Source organism: Salvelinus alpinus, chromosome 35 (genome assembly GCF_045679555.1).
Source record: "Salvelinus alpinus chromosome 35, SLU_Salpinus.1, whole genome shotgun sequence".
Classification (NCBI taxonomy): domain Eukaryota; kingdom Metazoa; phylum Chordata; class Actinopteri; order Salmoniformes; family Salmonidae; genus Salvelinus; species Salvelinus alpinus.
In genome coordinates this window covers 8,490,641-8,510,284 of record NC_092120.1, presented here as the reverse complement: position 1 = coordinate 8,510,284, position 19,644 = coordinate 8,490,641, and the positions used below count along the sequence as shown (strand labels likewise).

Below are 19,644 nucleotides of genomic sequence, written 5' to 3'. Positions count from 1 at the left end.
CTCACTCAGACCAATTATTGCAGTGTTATGAATGTGCAAATTAAAACGATCCAGCTTTAAGGCAAAATATATTGATAGACAAATTAAAAAATTGCATTAGTCTGAGTGGGTGTGATCAATCAATTATCCTTTTTTAATCAAGCAAGCATATAGTTCATAAAGTAACATCAATTCTAACACCTATTACCATTTGAACTCACACAGTGAAAGCATGTTTCCTCAAAATAATACCATATTGTAATTGATCAAATGGCCATGGGGCTACCCTGCTTCACTTTCTGACACATATACCATTCATCTCAGCTTTAGTCTTTTGGGATCCTGCTTCTTTACAACTAAGAAGTAGTAGAAGTAGAAGTCATCTACTTTAGGGAGCAAAAAAATATGAAAATGTGTTGTGTGACTAACTATGGGTTTATGTTAGACAGCTTAGCTAGAGGCTTTGGCATTGCGGTGTACCCATCAATTCTCTCTTGCTATCTGGTGCATATTTACATACTTTATAAGAATACGATACACAATTTTCAAGGTTTGCAATAAATCTGCAATGTTATTGATGAACATTCTCTGTAGACCCAAACCATCCACAGTTCTGGTCCTGCCCAAAGGCCTCCATCACATTCTCCACAACCGTTTCCGCGCTCCCTACTACCAGCCCTCCTGCCAACCTCACCGCGTTCCCCACCCCATTCCCACACCTCCACGCCAGCTTCCCCAGTCCCCCACCCACTGCCTTCACCTGCCCTCCCATCTCAGACACCACCGACCCCACATACCCCCCACCCTGCTCCCACGCCTGGTCCCCGACCACCCTGGACACCCACCAGGCGTTGTCAAAGATCCTCCCGAATATGCCCACCCCATCCCAGGCCAGGGTGCCCACCCCTGTGACCCCGTCCTGGCAGCTGGTGAACAGAGAGCCCACCAGTGGGGCTGTAATGCAGTACAGGGTGGAGAAGCACATCTCCCCCACACCAAGTATCAGGCCTGTGACTGAGCCGACCCCAGACACCAGGTCAGACGCCATGTTGTAGAACACAGAAAGGATGTCGCCTGGCAGGGCAGACAGGACCCCCAGGTCTTCCTGTAGGACAAAGGCCACCTAGACGAGGAGAGGAGATATGTTCTGTTACAAGATATTGTCTGTTATAACAGAAACTTATTTTTGTGATCAGAAATATAAAAGGATATGGAACCATCATGTGTTATTGTTTTTACCATCGAGGACCACTTTGGAAACGAGCGTTTTAATTAATACTTTCAAGTGATATCCTCTGAGTCCACCTTGTACATTTTGTTTAATATGTCTGTTACCCAAAATAAATTCAATTCAATTCAATCACAGTATTGCATTCCATCAGTAATCACCTGTCCAGGGATCCCAATGAGGGTGGAGACTACAGGGCGTAGAGGGGCCATGAGCAGGGAGACAGAGGAGGTGATGATATACACCAGAGGGTTGCTGGACGACTCTGTGTCCGACTCAGAGGCCAGTGTCTCGTTGTCCACTGAAGGAGTGATGAGAGGTTCTGTGTCGGCAGGTAGTGCCTCTATGCTTTGGTCAGTAGTCTCATCTAGTGTTTCCTCAATGGCGTCTGGCCTTGCGACCGCTCTTTGCTTTTCTACGACTCCGACCATCGCATCACTGAGCAGTGTCACTATGTCTTCCTCCGTTTCCCCATTTGCTTCCCCGCAACCCTCTGAAAATAGATCTGTCACTCCAATCATGTGTTCCAGCTCCTTAACACTCACCACCCTCTCCCCTCCCCCTGTCTCTCTCACTACCCCCACACTGAACCCACTCTGTCCCTCTGGGCCAGCACAGCACACTGCAGACCATTGCACCCCAGCCTCACACCCCCCATCCCCACCCTCCTCCATCCCGGGCCCCAGCCTGAGCCCTGTCAGGACGTAGAGCTGGCCCCCTGTGGAGCCACACTGGGGCAGGACGCTGCTCTGGATCAGCTCTGTGGCCAGGGAGCCCCACTGGTGGAGGGGAGAGTCAGAATGAGCTTGGGGATTACCCCCCGCCACATCCCCTTGGAGCAGGGCTGGGGTCATCACCTGGGACCCTTCGTCCTCCCCTCTGGCATCCTCTTCCTCCTTCTCTGTCTATGAGATAGGTTAGGAATCATTAGTCAAAGTGCATATATTGAATCACTAATGCAATTAGTATTAACATCATGATAAATGAATGTTTGGCCCTTATTTGGGTAAAGCTTACTGTACATTACAGTACATTTAGTGTCAATGTAGAGTAGGATAGAGGAGGACGTCTTTTACTCAGGTGTCATGGCAGAAATAATATGCCATGCAGACCATTCTAGTTTTGTGAGTGTTAGGGAGCTTGTCTCCTGACAGACATCTGAGTCAAATATCAAACTGTTGTTCACATTCATCTTTCTGTTCACTCTGACTTGTTTTAACAAGGCCAGGTTTGCATGGAATGTTGATATCAACAGTAAGTTGACTGCCTCTACAGGACGAGAGTTTCCTTTCACTTGAACAAGTTTCATATCACAAAAACATGATTGTACTACAGCTGGAGGAAAAGAGTGGTATACTGTTGGTTTGATCATGTCCGCTATAACTTGTGTGATTGTGTTGAGAATGTACACTAAACTGTACAAGGTAGTGCTTACGCAGTCCATGCATGACAATGATTCCACTGTTTCCACATAATAGAAATAAAAGAATGCTCCCTTACCCCCTCCTCCTTTCCTCCTCTCACCCCCCATCCTTGGCTGAGTTGAAAGGCAGAGTAAACAGCTGCGTCACAGGTCGGGTGGTAGAGCGTGGCGAACGACTGTCCCCTTGGCAGCCTGTGACAGAGGGGTGTCAGGAGGGGCCCCCCACCTACAGAGAGGCCCAGGGGGGGGGTCTGTCTGTAGAAGCTCTGTCTGCAGAGGGAGAAGCCTGGGTCTGGTTCTGATAGTGCCGTGACTGGTAGAGACAGCTCCAGAGTCAGCCCCAGCAAGATCCAGCCTGCAGTACTGACACTGACACCAGCAGGACACCACCGCAGCAGCAGCATGGTGAGCTCAGCAAACCCACACACTCACAGAGAGAGAGGCTGGTAAATAATCCAGAGGTTTGTGCTGTATCTACGCAGATGGGAGAGGATAATGGCCGGTAGCTAGGGTTGACAGCCAGGGAATCTCTGGTATGTCGTTCTTCTATCCCTTTCTCAATCTCTCCCTTCTTTTTTCTCTTCCACCCTATCAGCGCCTCCACCCATGTCTTTCTCCTTGGACTGTGTGTGCTGTGCTGTCTGTATGTGTCTGGGCACAGTCTTGCTTACACTCTGCTTCTCTCTCCCTCATTGACAAGCTCACTCTTCCTCCCTCCCTCCCTCACACACACATTCTCCCTCTAGCTACACCTCTACCTGGCTCTCCCTCCCTCCTTCCTCTCTCTTTCATAGCTCTTTTTTGGTTACACCTTTACCTCTCATTACTGTTAGGTACACAGCAGACCCACACCCAGTAACCAGTTCCTATTACCTGTAAGTCTCCATTCCCAAACAAGGTTTGGCTGTCTGATTGACAGCTTAATGATTCATTTTCTCTGTTAAAACACACACCTCTTAGAAAGTGCTGACTTGGGCCTCCCAGGTGGCGCAGTGGTCTAGGGCACTCCATCGCAGCGCTAGCTGCGCCCCTAGACTCTTGGTTCGCGCCCAGGCTCTGTCGCAGCCGGCCGCGACCGGGAGGTCCGTGGGGCGACGCACAATTGGCCTAGCGTCGTCCGGGTTAGGGAGGGTTTGGCCGGTAGGGATATCCTTGTCTCATCGCGCACCAGCGACTCCTGTGGCGGGCCGGACGCAGTGCGCGCTAACCAAGGGAGCCAGGTGCACGGTGTTTCCTCCGACACATTGGTGTGGCTGGCTTCCGGGTTGGAGGCGCGCTGTGTTAATAAGAAGCAGTGGGTTGGGTTGTGATTCGGAGGACGCATGGCTTTCGACCTTCGTCTCTCCCGAGCCCGTACGGGAGTTGATGAGATAAGATAGTAATTACTAGCAATTGGATACCACGAAAATTGGGGAGAAAAGGGGGTCAAATAAAAAAAATTAAGTGCTGAATTTATTTTAGCCGAGTGCACTATTAGGGTGCACAGTGAAACCACAGCAGTATATCTTACAGCAGTGGCCTAGTGTTGAATATCACACAGTAGCTCTCTCACCAAGGTTCCAAAATAGATTCTATTGACTGAATTACATTTTCTCGGCTATAAAGACAAAATTATTTTAGATTTTGTGTTTCAGCGGCCACTTGGTTTAGTAAAGCTGAGGGAAATGTGGAAATTGATAGGAGTCATCCAATTCAACCCATTGCAATCTCTGTGAGATGACGAGAGGAAAGACGAGAGCATAATAATTAAGCTCTTCACCTATGTGACCTCTGACATAGGGGGTCACAAACCAGGTTTGTCCTGCTACGTGTTATGACTGGGATCACATGGAGTCTTCAGTGCACCCTTGGGCCTGACAGTTAGAACTGTCTGGTAGGAGAATTCCTTTTATGGGATAGGCTACACATCAATGCACATCTGAGGGAGATTAGGCTAATAGTTTGACATGTGTAATTTCCACCAAGAAAAATCTTTATCAGTGCATAATTAGTTTTCCGACAGTGTCACACTGTTCCTTATTATATTCACAGACACAGTTATTAGTCTGTAGCAAAGACACTCATTATTTCCTCATTACATCCTTTGTTTGTAGCTTTAGGTTGTTTGGATGCATTCCATACTAACAGCTGCATGGCTGCTGCGGTATGAGAGCTTTTGGGTGTGATAGTTTTGGGTTGGGCTTTGTGCTGCGTTCATAACCAAGTGGGAAGGTACTAATTACCAGTTGTCAAGTCGTAAATAACAGTTGGATGTATTCTCAACTCGTTGAGAAACGCTGACTGGCTAATGGCCAACAATCTGTGTCAACCATAAACTAAAAGTAGTTATAATGCTTGTAAACAAATTACATTTAACTGCCGAAAATGCTGTTATCGAGGTAATTTCCTTAGTAGGTGACGTCAGAGGTCAGCATGTGCGAGAAGTCAGAGCTCAGGGATGATAGACGAGTTTCCTACTAGATTTTACGAGTTGAAGGGGCGTTCAAGTGGATTTTTCCCAGTTGTAAGTGGTAAAAATCCACCTTCCCATTTGGTTATGAACACAGCATAAAAGGCTTTTGTCTCCAGGCACAGCCAATAGAAACATTTGTTTTGAGTAAAAGCGCAGTACTGCATGTCTGTGCAGCACATACTACACTATACTACCAGTCCATTAGGCTTTCAGCAACAACTACCACAGTCATCTGAAATGTTACCACTTTAATGCAATTAAATTTTGAAAAGTCATTGGTAGAAAACATAACATCTCCATTATCTCCAAAAGAAAATTCATTATTTGACAGTTTCCTATAAAAAGGTAGGTGCTACATGTATGCAGTCCTGTAGCTGTCCATGCCTTCAATACCATTTCTTCCATGACTTGTATAACAGTAGAAGGCAGTAAAATTACATTAAAGGAGTCAATTAGTAACATTATTATGACAGGTCACATTGCTTAGAGAGAGATATTGTTGCAGTAACCTGAAGGTCCACTGGGGGGAGCTTGGCTAAGCATTTGACAGTGGGAGGGGTTGAATCCACAGAGTCACATTATGGTCTTACACACTCTTTCAAACAATCCTTCAAACAATCCTTCAAACAATCCTTCAAACAATCCTTCAAACAATCCTTCAAACAATCCTTCAAACAATCCTTCACACACACACACACACACACACACACACACACACACACACACACACACACACACACACACACACACACACACACACACACACACACACACACACACACACACACACACACACACTTCACTTCACTTCACTTCACTTGTTGGGGATATCGATGACAAGGTCAGCCTCTTCTCCTTCCCCCATGTCGTTGTCTCCACTGTCTGAGTCTCCGTCGCTCTCTCCCTCCTCCTCCGCCGCGTCTCCACTCAGCATCTGCCTGGGCACCCAGTTGAACGAGGCGCTGGATGTGGGAGGGGCAGTTGGGCCCGTTGGGTTGTTGGCTGCTAAAGGGGCCACCACCTAAGCGGAGGGAGGTAAAAGGAAGATGGAATGAGAGATGCAATGGAGAAAGAGAGGGGTAGATGACTTGGACTGAGTCCCAAATTGCACCCTATTTCCTTTATAGTGCACTAGTTTTGACCAGAGCTCTGTGGGGCAAGAATAGGGTTCCATCTGGGATGTAGTTCGTCTACTGAGGAAGAATAACCCTTTAAATGAATGGTCAGGAATTAGAAATGAAAAGAGTCCAGGATATTATGGCAGTACATTACTTCATTGATGATGCCACAATGTTATGGACCTTCCTATAGCCTACTGTAGGCCTGCACCTAACCTGTCATATGTAGTGCAGTTATACTGTAGAAACACTCTCTTCTAGACCCTAACTCAATAGCCTACGTGCCACATGTCTGTTCCCTCATCTGTGATCTCCTCCTCCTCCCCATCACCTTCCCCGATGTCTCTTTCTTGTGTTTGGGCGCCTTTGTCTTTCTCTCTTTCTTCATTCTCTCAGCTGGTGGAGGCAAATACTCTGGTGGGAAGGGCAACTTCCCACCACACACACACACACACACACACAGTGACAATTTCCAAAACAAACATACACACACACACACACACACACTGTAGGTACAGCCCCGAAAAATAAAACATGATAGACAGCAAAAGATACAGTAAACATATAATAAAACAATATTAATAATGCCCCAAATCAAAACAGTGATTATCTTCGGTAATGAGAAAACGATAATGGCAACAATCAATGATGTTATAGTTATTGATTGTATAGATTCAGTGAGGGGAAGGCGATAATAACTCACTGTGTTGAGGTACGGGATACTGCCGGACGACTGGAGAGGGTTCACTCCAGAACGAGAGAGGAGAGAGAGATGGGAGGATGAAGGAAGGCCTATGCCAGGGCTACTTCTCCTGAGAGAATTCACAAGAGAGACAGTTGAATAAATGTATTTTTATTTATTTCACCTTTATTTAACCAGGCCAGTTGAGAACAAGTTTTCATTTACAACTGCGACCTGGCCAAGATAAAGCAAAGCAGTGCGACACAAACAACACAAAGTTACACATGGGATAAACAAACATACAGTCAATAACACAATAGAAAAATCTATGTACAGTGTGTGCAAATGTAAAAGAGTAAAGAGGTAAGGCAATAAATAAGCCATAGAGGTAAAATAATTGCAATTTAGCATTAACACTGGCGTGATAGATGTGCAGATGATGATGTGCAAGTAGAAATACTGGTGTGCAAAAGAGCAAGAGGATAAATAACAATATGGGGATGAGGTAGTTGGGTGTGCTATTTACAGATTGGTTGTGTACAGGTGCAGTGATCGGTAAGCTGCTCTGACAGCTGATGCTTAAAATTAGAGAGGGAGATATAAAACTCCAGCTTCAGTGATTTTTGTAATTCGTTCCAGTCATCGGCAGCAGAGAACTGTAAGGAAAGGTGGCCAAAGTAAGTGTTGGCTTTGGGGATGACCAGTGAAATATACCTGCTGGAGCGCGTGCTACGAGTGGGTGCTGCTATGGTGACCAGTGAGCTGAGATAAGGTGGGGCTTTACCTAGCAAAGACTTATAGATGACCTGGAGCAAGTGGGTTTGACAACGAATATGTAGTGAGGGCCAGCCAACGAGAGCATACAGGTCGCAGTGGTGGGTAGGATATGGGGCTTTGGTGACAAAACGGATGGCACTGTGATAGACTACATCCAGTTGCTGAGGAGAGTGTTGGAGACTATTTTGTAAATGACATCGCCGAAGTCAAGGATCGGTAGGATAGTCAGTTTTACGAGGGTATGTTTGGCAGCATGAGTGAAGGAGGCTTTGTTGCGAAATAGGAAGCCGATTCTAGATTTAATTTTGGATTGGAGATGCTTAACGTGAGTCTGGAAGGAGAGTTTACAGTCTAACCAGACGCCTAGGTATTTGTAGTTGTCCACATATTCTAAGTCAGCACCGTCCAGAGTAGTGATGCTAGTCGGGCGGGCAACAATCGGTTAAAGAGCATGCATTTAGTTTTACTAGCATTTAAGATCAGTTGGAGGCCACGGAAGGAGTGTTCTATGGCATTGAAGTTCGTTTGGAGATTTGTTAACACAGTGTCCAAAGAAGGGTATACAGAATGGTGTCGTCTGCGTAGAGGTGGATCAGAGAACCACCAGCAGCAAGAGCGACATCATTGAACCCTGTGGCACCCCCATAGACTGCTAGAGATCCGGACAACAGGCCCTCCGATTTGACACACTGAACTCTATCTGAGAAGTAGTTGGTGAACCAGGCGAGGCAGTCATTTGAGAAACCAAGGCTATTGAGTCTTCCGCTAAGAATGCGGTGATTGACAGAGTAGAAAGCCTTGGCCAGGTCGATGAAGACGGCTGCACAGTACTGTCTTTTATCGATGGCGGTTATGATATCGTTTAGGACTTTGAGCGTGGCTGAGGTACACCCATGACCAGCTCTGAAACCAGATTGCACAGAGGAGAAGGTACGGTGGGATTCGAAATGGTCGGGGATCTGTTTTTTAACTTGGCTTTCGAAGACCTTAGAAAGGCAGGGCAGGATGGATATAGGTCTATAACAGTTTAGGTCTAGAGTGTCTCCCCCTTTGAAGAGGGGGATGACCGCGGCAGATTTACAATCTTTGGGGATCTCAGATGATACAAGAGGTTGAACATGCTAGTTATAGGGGTTGTAACAATTTTGGCGAATAATTTTAGAAAGAGGGTCCAGATTGTCTAGCCCAGCTGATTTGTAGGGATCCAGATATTGCAGCTCTTTCAGAACATCAACTGTCTGAATTTGGGTGAAGGAGAAGCGGGGCGGGGGGGGGCTTGGGCAAGTTGCTGCAGGGGGTGCTGAGCTGTTGGCCGGGGTAGGTGGAAGCCAGGTGAAATGGTAGCCAGGTGAAAAGCTTGGCCAGATGTAGAAACATGCTTATTGAAAGTAACGATTATCGTAGATTTATCAGTGGTGACAGTGTTTCCTAGCCTCAGTGCAGTGGGCAGCTGGGAGGAGGTGCTCTTATTCTCCATGGACTTTACAGTGTCTTTCCTTTCCTGACTTTCCTGTGCTACAGGATTCAAATTTCTGCTAGCCTTAGCTTTCCTAACTGACTGAGTATATTGGTTCCTGACTTCCCTGAAAAGTTGCTTATCGCGGGGGCTATTCGATACTTATGCAGAACGCCACAGGATGTTTTTGTGATGGTCAAGGGCAGTCAAGTCTGGGGTGAACCAAGGGCTATATCTGTTCTTAAATAGTGAGACAGTGAGAGAGAATGGCAAAGATGGAGAGAGTACAGTAATAGAAAGAGTGCAATTTGAAATATTGTCTGTGTTGCTGGCATGCTGCATCCTCACTTCTTTCCTCCGTCTCTCTCCCTCTCCCTGGTGCCCTCTCCTTCATTGTTCTCAGAAGAGGCTGTGGCATCAGAATCTGAAACACAACATGACAATCAGACACTGTACATCAACATACTAACATGATCCATACTGAAAATACTCCACAGCAAGGCAGGTAACTTCCTGATCAGTATTGGTTGAGCTATTAAGAAAATAACAGATATTGTGGAGAATGAAACATTGACACTTGGTGCTTAAGACCTACCTGAGGAGTCCTCGTCCACCCGCTCGTACTGTAACAATCGGTCCAACAGAAAACTGCAAGAGAAGAGAATAGAAGCCCAGGAAAGACCATTTTTAACTTTGAAGATGCTTGTACAGTATGTGTACACATTCAACAGGGGTGTATTTCTTAGTAGCACATCGTAGTAAAAGGTTTTGCTACAGTGTGACAAATTCGCTGGACAGATGGGGTATCTGTCCAAACTAAACAAACTAAACAAACTTCTAGATTCACCCACCCACCTTTTATCTCTGGACACTTTGAGCAGCTTCTTCTGGGATCTTCTGAGCACTTCCTGAAAACACTCCTACTCCTAAACGGAGACAAGTAGCGAAATACAACAGTTCAACTCTGTAAATTACAGTTCCTTGGCTAATAGGTGTTATAATAATAATAGCACGTCATTGACAATTGGATGAAACATTAATACTCACATAAACCATGAATTTCAATTTGCGTTTGAGATTTTTGTGGTTCTGCTTGTAGTCCACCACCATATCGTCATTTCTGACGCTGTGGTTGAACCGTCAGTGGACCTGCTATACCGGTAGGGAAATTGTTAGTGTCGTGGTTATGTTAGCTATATAACGTTAACAGCAGCTTGTTGGCTGGCTCACTGCTAGCCTTTCCAGTGCATTATCGTTGTTTTTTTAAGCATTTAGCTGGAAGCAGAAGAATAGCAATTGAAAACGCTTGAAAGTAGGATAATAAGGAGACGAAACCATGTCATTATAAAGTTAAATAGCTTGAATTAATATGAAAAATACTTCATACCTCTCGTTTGAATGAATCTCTGCGACGTACTCATTGTTTACGTCTGTTCTTCTTCTTCATTAGGATTTGGTTGGCAGTTCGCATATACCGCCATCTACTGTACTGGTGTGTGAGGCCATTCACAGCCTACCTACATTACATTATTGAGTCTACATTCATTTTTTGTGTATGTATGTATGTGTGTGTTTGTGCGCGCCATTCTTCTTTTTTAAATTTTGTATTGGCGGATTGCAACCAACTGAACTGTGCATACACCCCCACCTACTGTCTTTTCAACCCTTGTATTTCCGCCTACTGGAGTGTGAATTCATTACACTTTATGATGCAAAGGTGATGGGGAAAAGGGAAGAAAAATGACCTTACACACTAACCCTACAGTTGCACCCATTAAAACCTCACCTCACCACTAGTTGGGAGTCATTTTCAAGCTCTGGGAGTGACATTTAAAACAGTGGGCGGGGCCAGACATAGAGCCAGAATGAAGGAAAATAATCTAACCCCTGCAGTGGTCACATAAATAATATACGTTAATGAGGGATCTAGGCGATTTTATGGAGTGTGAGACCTATTCATACCCATGAACAATAGGCTTTATCAACTAATGATTATGGCCCAAACAAGATGACCTTGAATACAGAAATATATGGGAAACAAAAGCAGCCGCATTTCCTATAGAGAATTGTTCTGTTGCATATTACAACAAGTGAATCATGTTCAGTGTGTGCACCTCTGCATGTGAGTAGTATTCATAATAATGCATTGTGCTAGTGTTCTGTATTCTGTCCACCCACAGTACTGGAGTAGACTACAGTGGTTTGGTTTATGGCGCTGAAAGTGCAGCTTGCTCACTTCAGCAGAGCACACAGCAGTCACATCGTCAGGATCCAGGACAATGAATTATAGATGAGGAACATTCCAGAGATGAGTAATGCTACCTCTGCACACACACACACAGCCAACCAGCCAGGCTGTGTGTGTGTGCATGTGTGCATGCGTGTGAGTGTATTAGAATGGGAGAATGCTAGAGGGAGAGAGGAAGGCAAGGAGAAAGAGTGTGTGTATGCCTACGTGTGTGTGTGTGTGTGTGTGTGTGTGTGTGTGTGTGTGTGTGTGTGTGTGTGTGTGTGTGTGTGTGTGTGTGTGTGTGTGTGTGTGTGTGTGTGTGTGTGTGTGTGTGTGTGTGTGTGTGTGTGTGTGTGTGTGTGTGTGTGTCAGTGTGTGTGTTTGTCTCTGAGGGGGAGAATATTGCTAGAGAAAATGCTGACTGCTTGCTTTTATACCAGTGCTCCCCACTCTGTTTGCTTTATGTCAGGAAGAGAAGGAAGAACAGATGGAAACTGACCTCAGTTTGCCCTACATCTACCAATATTTATGTTCAGTTTTAACACCAACATTTTATTGTTTACAGTTGTCATACTGCCCTCTCCATACACCCTAGATACGTTAGTACTAAACCAACATAGTCCTACCAAAATAATTACACAGCCTCTCTCTCTTATCCCTTCCAGGCAAACCCCTCCCTATGAAAAACGATACCCCCTACATCCCGACCCACTGCCTGATTCTATCCCCTGACCGATTCCCTCTTTTGTTTCCAGAATGACAACACCAGACAGAAATAGAATCTTCTCCACCGTGCAATGCCATAAATCGCTGCTGCCTGCCTGCCCATCCTGGCCAGCAGCTGTGGCTCCCTCCCTCCCTCCCTTCCTGTGTTTCTCCTCAGTGCTAATGGACGCTAGTCTTCAGCCAAGCTGCGTGTGGAGAGAGGGAGAAGGCTACTGTCGGATGGTGTTTGATGGTGACCCTTGTCTGTTTAATTGTTTCTAGATAAATCTCCATCTGACTGGTTGGATGTATGTATGACACTCATTCTCTCTTCATACTAATTGTTTTGATGACCTCAGAGAGGGTACCTCTTCCTATTGGGTTCTCTCTCCATATCTGCTCTCTGTCTATCTGTCTCTCTCTCTCTCCGTATCTCTCTCTGTCTATCTGTGTCTCTCTCTGTCTATCTGTCTCGCTCTCTGTGTATCTCTCTGTCTATCTGTCTCGCTCTCTGTGTCTCTCTGTCTATCTGTCTCTCTCTCTCTCTGTGTATCTCTCTCTGTCTGTCTGTCTCGCTCTCTGTGTATCTCTCTTTCTCTCTGTGTATCTTTCTTTCTCTCTGTGTATCTTTCTTTCTCTCTGTGTATCTTTCTTTCTCTCTGTGTATCTCTCTTTCTCTCTGTGTATCTTTCTTTCGCTCTGTGTATCTCTCTTTCTCTCTGTGTATCTTTCTTTCGCTCTGTGTATCTCTTTCGTTCTCTCTAATTTATAATTTTCTCTTGTCCTTCAATTCTCTGTCACTGTCCCTCCCTCTTTCATCTTTACTCTCTCCCTCTCTTTTATTACACCTCTTTAGTTCCCTATTTTCATTGCCAAGAGTCCCTTGTTTGCTTTCCCGTCTCGTTAGGAGAAATTGGAATGTACAAAAATCACATAAAAGACACCAACAACAACTACAATAAAAGCCTTCTCCCTGACCATAAGGTAAGCTGCAAAAGTGTATCATTTTATCCTTGGGTTTATGTCTAAAGGGAAGTCAGGCAATAGAAAGTTGAATTAATTATGAAAGAGGTTATGTTTGGGAAAGGCTCTCCCATAAAATCTAATAGGATGTATCGATGGGACATTTTTTAAGTACATTTTCAATGGCACAACAATATCATGTTCAAGAAATAAATGACTTCTAAACGATTATCTAAATACATGCATGCGAACTTACTCTTTAGTTAAATAACTTAAGTCACTATTCTGTCACTATTTGACATTGTTCCTCTGACTGTTTTTCCGTTCTCTCCTCTCCCCTCATGTTTGTCTGTGTGCGTGTTACAGGAGAAGCTGATCCAGGCTATTAAAAGAATAAAGCATGAGGTAGACGAGTGCTGGGAGGCAGAGAGAGAGACGTACATATGGTCTATTGATGTTGAGGTACAGTACTGGCTGCCAATACATAATTTACCACTGTCATTTACTTTTCATGGTTTATTCTTTTTATTATTTCATTAAATCCTGAATATGATCATCTGTGAATGTATTAGTGTGTCAGTAATATTAAAAGCAATTTGACTGATAGTGGTGAGAATTGTTATCTAGCAACATTATGATACATATTTTGTAGTATTTACATATTTAGCATTAAAATTAACGTACTGTAATTGATGCGTGTTGGCTAAAGCTGAAAAATCTGTCTCTCCCAACCAGGCTAGTATCCTTCTACTACCCACTATATAGTAACAAAACATAGTAAAACCTACTACACAAAATAGTAAAGTCTGTCTCTCTATCTATCTCTCAGAGATGTTTTGATAATCTGGAACGGGAGGTCCGAGCTGAGTTCCAGAACCTCCATCGCTTCCTGGACGAAGAGGAGACCATGGACATGGAGCGACTGAAGAAGGAGAAAGAGAAGAGGGTGAAGCTGCTTAGGGAGAGAGAGAAGAAGATCGCCATGCAGGGAAGAGATCTGGAGAGAGGCATTGCCACGCTAAACAACAAACTGGCCGAGGAGGATAGTCCCAAACTGCTCAAAGTGAGTGAGTTAGGGTGTTCAGGCTATTGTTCTAGCACTGCACCTCTACACTGTAAAAAGAGGGATGGCACTGTTGTTTATCTGAAGTGCTTTTTCTAAATGGTATGATCCAAAATTAATATTTGGTTCGTTCAACCTATTCTATTCAATTTGCCTGAAATCAAATAACGAATTTGACAGATCAATGTGATTTTTAAAATTGAATGAAAGCTTCTAAATTGCTTTCAACACCTCATGGGCATCAATGTTGCATAGTGGTGAGAGCAATGTAGCAGTGGCAGCCTATCAGAATTGTTGGAGGCATGGCCTATTGGGGGCGTGGCTTTCTGTTTGTTATTTTTGGCCACCCGTGAGAGTGAATGTCATTCCTGGTAATGTGTTCTGTTTTTTTAATGATTATATGTTCACTGCCAGGACTGGATCTTAAATGCTATCTGCTTAAGAACTGTGATACTAAAGTGCATGGAAAGGCTTCTATTGATGAGATGGTCACCATTTGGTTACAATATTGTAACCAGTTAATGTGCAAATATTATTTAAAGAAAGTGTTTGGAGTCATTATTTCATGTTATGGAACAAACTTAATATCTTGATTAACAGGAAATGTATTTAATTTGCTTATAACCCAATTGAAGAAATTTGGATAGGTAATTCCAGAATGAAAAATCTAGTTGGTACAACATGAACAAATGTGTTCTACTGTATATACACTGAGTGTACAAAACATTAAGAACACCATGTCCATGTCTCAATTGTCTCAAGGCTTAAAAATCCTTATTTAACCTGTCTTTTCCCCTTCATCAACACTGATTGAAGTGGATTTAACAAGTGACATCAATAAGGGAGCATAGCTTTCACCTGGACTCATCTGGTCAGTCTATGTCATGGAAATAGCAGATGTTCTTAATGTTTTGTATATTAGTTTGCATTTATGTTACTTTTAGGTTTAACCAAAGGTTTAATCACACAGCACCCCCCTTGCAACCCCTCCTCACACCTCCCCTCACGCCCAAAAAATAGCTTTTTGGGAACTAACACTTCACTTTCCCTCTTACTAGCTCTGACTGCTGAAAGCTACTTTAATGAGGACGAATGTACTTACTATGACTGTGATATGTAGTTGTCCCACCTAGCTATCTTTAGATGAATGCACTAACTATAAGTCGCTCTGGATAACAGCGTCTGCTAAATTACTAAAATGTTCATGTAAATCTAGTGCAGGGCTGGAACTAAAGCCTGCACACTGCAGTAGCTCTCCATGAGGAGAGTTGGCCACCATCAATGATCATAAGATGAGACAAACTGTCATAACTGTTTATGACAACTCTTATGTCATTATTACGACACCGTCATCCAGGTGAGAATGTGATGAATGGCAGGAGGGAGGGAGTGATTTGGGGAGAGTCAGGGGAATGAGAAGCTTGGAGTACCTCCACAGAATCTACTGGTTGCTGCTTTCAGCTTCCACAACAGCTAGCCTACGCTGACATTGCAGTCCTCAAGGACCACCGTGTTAGCTTATTGCCTTCTCTTCTGGCACTAATTTGATCAATCATTGGCTAAAGAGTCTACTTGCCTGCTTTTGCAGGTCTAAATCAATTTCTCATTAAAAGGTTGGTGGACAAAAAGCAACACAGAGTGCAGTCCTGGAGGACTAGCTGAGGTTTGGCACCAAACAATGATTGAGAGAGAATATCAACTGCATACTGAGTTCACGAGGGCACAATTTTGATTTGTTTTCTGATGGAAAACAAATTGAATATACATTTTTATTGGGCACCTTTATCAGTGGAACAAATACACTGTTATGTGCTATGTTGTTTTGAGTGCTTTAAGTCTTTCACTACTGTAATGACCACTCCTTTTTTCTCTCTGAAGGAGATTCAAGACCTCTTGAAAAGGCAAGTGTTTATATTTCATTATTTAACTGATTATGACTCCATCTATTTCTCGTGTCACAAATCACTCCCTTCTCCTGATCGGCCATAATCTCTCATCTTGCATATTTGGCATCTCATTGTCTCTCTCTCTCTCTCTATGCCTCTCTTTCTCTCTCTCTCTCTCTCTCTCTCTCTCTCTGGCATCCCTTTTTTCTTCTCTCCACTCTCTCCCTCTCTCTCTCTCTCTCTGTATCCCCTCTTTGGCATCCCACTTTCTTTCTTCACTCTCTCTACCCTCTCTTTCTCACTCATTTCCCAATCCTTTCCTTTCACATTCTTTTCGGGTCCGTTTCTCATCCATCTTTGCACTCCTCTTCCCCTGCACCTCTCCCTCTCTCATCCCCCCGCAGGTCCCAGGTGGCTTTCATACCCCCTCCGCAGGTGGATGTGGAGGTGCGATCAGCACACTTTGTGGGGCCCATCCAGTACAGGATATGGAAACACATGAAGAGCTGCCTGTACCCAAGTAATGCACATCATATCATTCTGTGACATTAGAATTGTTATAGTATTGTTTGTTATACAATGTGTATAATGCTGAATTTAAGAGATTACGCCTTCTAGTGACGTAGTGCTAATGTACCAGTATATGTTTTTTTACATTCCTACTTTAAGGGATCCACTTACACATACAGCATACCATTAGACAATTCTAGATTACGACAACTCACCTGAGCCCCCCCTCCCCCTCCCAGATATCGCTGAAGTGACCTTTGACCCAGAGACAGCCCACCCCCTCCTCACCCTCTCCCCCAGCTGCACTTCTGTGTGGTTCGAGGAGGACAAAGTTATCCTCAAGGCCTCGGAGGAGGAGCAGCCACCCAACCCCCGCTGCTTCCACTACTACTACAGTGTCATGGGCCGAGAAGGCTTCATCACCGGACGCCATTACTGGGAGGTGGAGGTGGGCCGCAAGACAGCGTGGCGGCTGGGTGTGGCCAGGGAGGACGTCGACAGGGGGGAGATGGACTCCAGTGGGACCAGTAGCGGTCTCTGGACCCTATCCCTGAAGGGAGGGGCCATCTTGGCCTGTACAGACCCCAAACCCACCAAGGTCCCTGTGTCCATCAGGCCCGTCCGGATCGGAGTGTTCTTAGACTGTGAGAAGGAGGAAGTAGCGTTCTATAACGCTGTTACCATGACGCCACTGTACACATTCTCCATGGAAACGGTGTTCGTTCCACTGATCCCCTTCTATAACCCGTGTGACACAGATGATGGGAGGAACCTGGGTCCCCTAAACCTCTTCAGCCCCTCTATATGAGAGTACAGAGAACCAAGGAGAACCAAGGTTGTACTGGAGTATATTTCGTTTGGGGATGCGGTGGAAGGATAGATAGAATTTGGAAATGGTTTGTTTTATACAGTGTGTGTTTCAGGTATAATTTCATAGCTGGCTGGAAGCATGATGTAAATTGCTTTCAACACCTCATGGGCATCAATGTTGCATAGTGGTGAGAGCAATGTAGCAGTGGCAGCCTATCAGAATTGTTGGAGGCATGGCCTATTGGGGGCGTGGCTTTCTGTTTGTTATTTTTGGCCACCCGTGAGAGTGAATGTCATTCCTGGTAATGTGTTCTGTTTTTTTAATGATTATATGTTCACTGCCAGGACTGGATCTTAAATGCTATCTGCTTAAGAACTGTGATACTAAAGTGCATGGAAAGGCTTCTATTGATGAGATGGTCACCATTTGGTTACAATATTGTAACCAGTTAATGTGCAAATATTATTTAAAGAAAGTGTTTGGAGTCATTATTTCATGTTATGGAACAAACTTAATATCTTGATTAACAGGAAATGTATTTAATTTGCTTATAACCCAATTGAAGAAATTTGGATAGGTAATTCCAGAATGAAAAATCTAGTTGGTACAACATGAACAAATGTGTTCTACTGTATATACACTGAGTGTACAAAACATTAAGAACACCATGTCCATGTCTCAATTGTCTCAAGGCTTAAAAATCCTTATTTAACCTGTCTTTTCCCCTTCATCAACACTGATTGAAGTGGATTTAACAAGTGACATCAATAAGGGAGCATAGCTTTCACCTGGACTCATCTGGTCAGTCTATGTCATGGAAATAGCAGATGTTCTTAATGTTTTGTATATTAGTTTGCATTTATGTTACTTTTAGGTTTAACCAAAGGTTTAATCACACAGCACCCCCCTTGCAACCCCTCCTCACACCTCCCCTCACGCCCAAAAAATAGCTTTTTGGGAACTAACACTTCACTTTCCCTCTTACTAGCTCTGACTGCTGAAAGCTACTTTAATGAGGACGAATGTACTTACTATGACTGTGATATGTAGTTGTCCCACCTAGCTATCTTTAGATGAATGCACTAACTATAAGTCGCTCTGGATAACAGCGTCTGCTAAATTACTAAAATGTTCAAATTACTAAAATGTTCACACAAGGTCCCTGTGTCCATCAGGCCCGTCCGGATCGGAGTGTTCTTAGACTGTGAGAAGGAGGAAGTAGCGTTCTATAACGCTGTTACCATGACGCCACTGTACACATTCTCCATGGAAACGGTGTTCGTTCCACTGATCCCCTTCTATAACCCGTGTGACACAGATGATGGGAGGAACCTGGGTCCCCTAAACCTCTTCAGCCCCTCTATATGAGAGTACAGAGAACCAAGGAGAACCAAGGTTGTACTGGAGTATATTTCGTTTGGGGATGCGGTGGAAGGATAGATAGAATTTGGAAATGGTTTGTTTTATACAGTGTGTGTTTCAGGTATAATTTCATAGCTGGCTGGAAGCATGATGTAAATTGTATCAGTAAAAAAATCCAATGAGTTTATGATATGCATTTACACTTACCAGGGGAGGCTGGTGTGAGGAGCTATAGGAGGACGGGCTAATTGCAGTGGAATGGAATCAATGGAATGGAGTCAACGAGGTTTCCATATGTTTGATGTGTTTGATACTGTTCAAATTATTCCATTCCACCCAATACAATGAGCCCATCCTCCCACATGCCTCCACTGACATGTACCTAACCAGTTCTATGGTATAGCACTATCAATTCATGTTTATGCCATTGCGTTCAGTTGTGTGCATTGTGGTTTGAATATTTACATTTTATTGGCATTAAATACACAAATAAATAGGTAAACAAATTAACACAAAACCTTGGTCTGTGCTTATAACACCAGAATGTGATATTTTTGTCATATTGTCACATAATAGGTTATGAATGTAGAAAAACCACACTAAGGTATCTAAAACAAGTCCCAAAAATGAGCAAAGGCCAAATGCCAGTATCCTAGTGGGGGTAGATACCCCAGGGCTTCAGGACTTAACAGGAGGGATTAACTGCACAATGATGTTACCTTTGGCCCATCTATAAATACTGTGGTCATGCATCCACAGCTGTGACACTTTGTCTGCAGTCCAAATGTCACCCTATTCCCTATATAGTGCACTACTTCTAACCAGGGCCCATGGGCCCTTTAAAAAGTAGTGCACTAAATAGGGAATAAGGTGCCATTTATGACGTATCTATTGTGGCATGGGTATGGGAGCAATGTAGGGGAGGGGGGTGGGAAGAGGGGGGAGGACACACAGGGTGACACTGGAGAGTGTGACACTGTGGGAAAACAACTAAATGTG

General features: G+C 44.2%; 2 protein-coding genes and 1 pseudogene across 7 annotated transcripts; 1 reads left to right on the top strand and 2 right to left on the bottom strand.

Annotated features, from left to right (window-relative positions):
- Window positions 1-106: 106 nt before the first annotated feature.
- LOC139564156 (uncharacterized) lies at window positions 107-3,351 on the bottom strand. Its single transcript, XM_071383386.1, has 3 exons — window positions 2,708-3,351; window positions 1,369-2,112; window positions 107-1,102 (listed from the first exon to the last, which is right to left on the bottom strand). The coding sequence occupies exons 1-3, from the start codon at window positions 3,032-3,034 to the stop codon at window positions 551-553; spliced, it is 1,623 nt and encodes a 540-aa protein (XP_071239487.1). The 5' UTR covers window positions 3,035-3,351; the 3' UTR covers window positions 107-550.
- On the top strand, window positions 2,900-19,162 carry LOC139564157 (zinc-binding protein A33-like). Of its 6 annotated transcripts, none has more exons than XM_071383388.1 (8): window positions 2,900-3,035; window positions 12,101-12,303; window positions 12,958-13,034; window positions 13,380-13,475; window positions 13,843-14,076; window positions 15,955-15,977; window positions 16,367-16,482; window positions 16,712-19,162. In XM_071383388.1, exons 2-8 carry the CDS (start codon window positions 12,102-12,104, stop codon window positions 17,278-17,280), a joined length of 1,317 nt encoding a protein of 438 aa, XP_071239489.1. In that variant the 5' UTR covers window positions 2,900-3,035; window position 12,101; the 3' UTR covers window positions 17,281-19,162. The 6 variants fall into 6 exon arrangements, with proteins under 6 accessions (XP_071239489.1, XP_071239488.1, XP_071239492.1 ...); XM_071383387.1 differs by having other exon boundaries at window positions 12,907-13,034; XM_071383391.1 differs by having other exon boundaries at window positions 12,101-12,358.
- Window positions 5,316-10,570, bottom strand: LOC139564158 (INO80 complex subunit E-like; annotated as a pseudogene).
- Window positions 19,163-19,644: the final 482 nt, after the last annotated feature.

Excerpts from the sequence above, each read along its gene's own strand:
- LOC139564156 (XM_071383386.1), bottom strand. The coding sequence starts at position 3,034 with ATGCTGCTGCTGCGGTGGTGTCCTGCTGGTGTCAGTGTCAGTACTGCA. Across the intron at positions 2,113-2,707 it reads GAGGAGGAAAGGAGGAGGGG|ACAGAGAAGGAGGAAGAGGA; the intron begins GTAAGGGAGCAT and ends CCTATCTCATAG. Across the intron at positions 1,103-1,368 it reads TCATTGGGATCCCTGGACAG|GTGGCCTTTGTCCTACAGGA; the intron begins GTGATTACTGAT and ends CTCCTCGTCTAG.
- LOC139564157 (XM_071383387.1), top strand. The coding sequence starts at position 12,102 with ATGACAACACCAGACAGAAATAGAATCTTCTCCACCGTGCAATGCCAT. Across the intron at positions 12,304-12,906 it reads CTGTCGGATGGTGTTTGATG|TTCCCTATTTTCATTGCCAA; the intron begins GTGACCCTTGTC and ends ACACCTCTTTAG. Across the intron at positions 14,077-15,954 it reads ATAGTCCCAAACTGCTCAAA|GAGATTCAAGACCTCTTGAA; the intron begins GTGAGTGAGTTA and ends TTCTCTCTGAAG.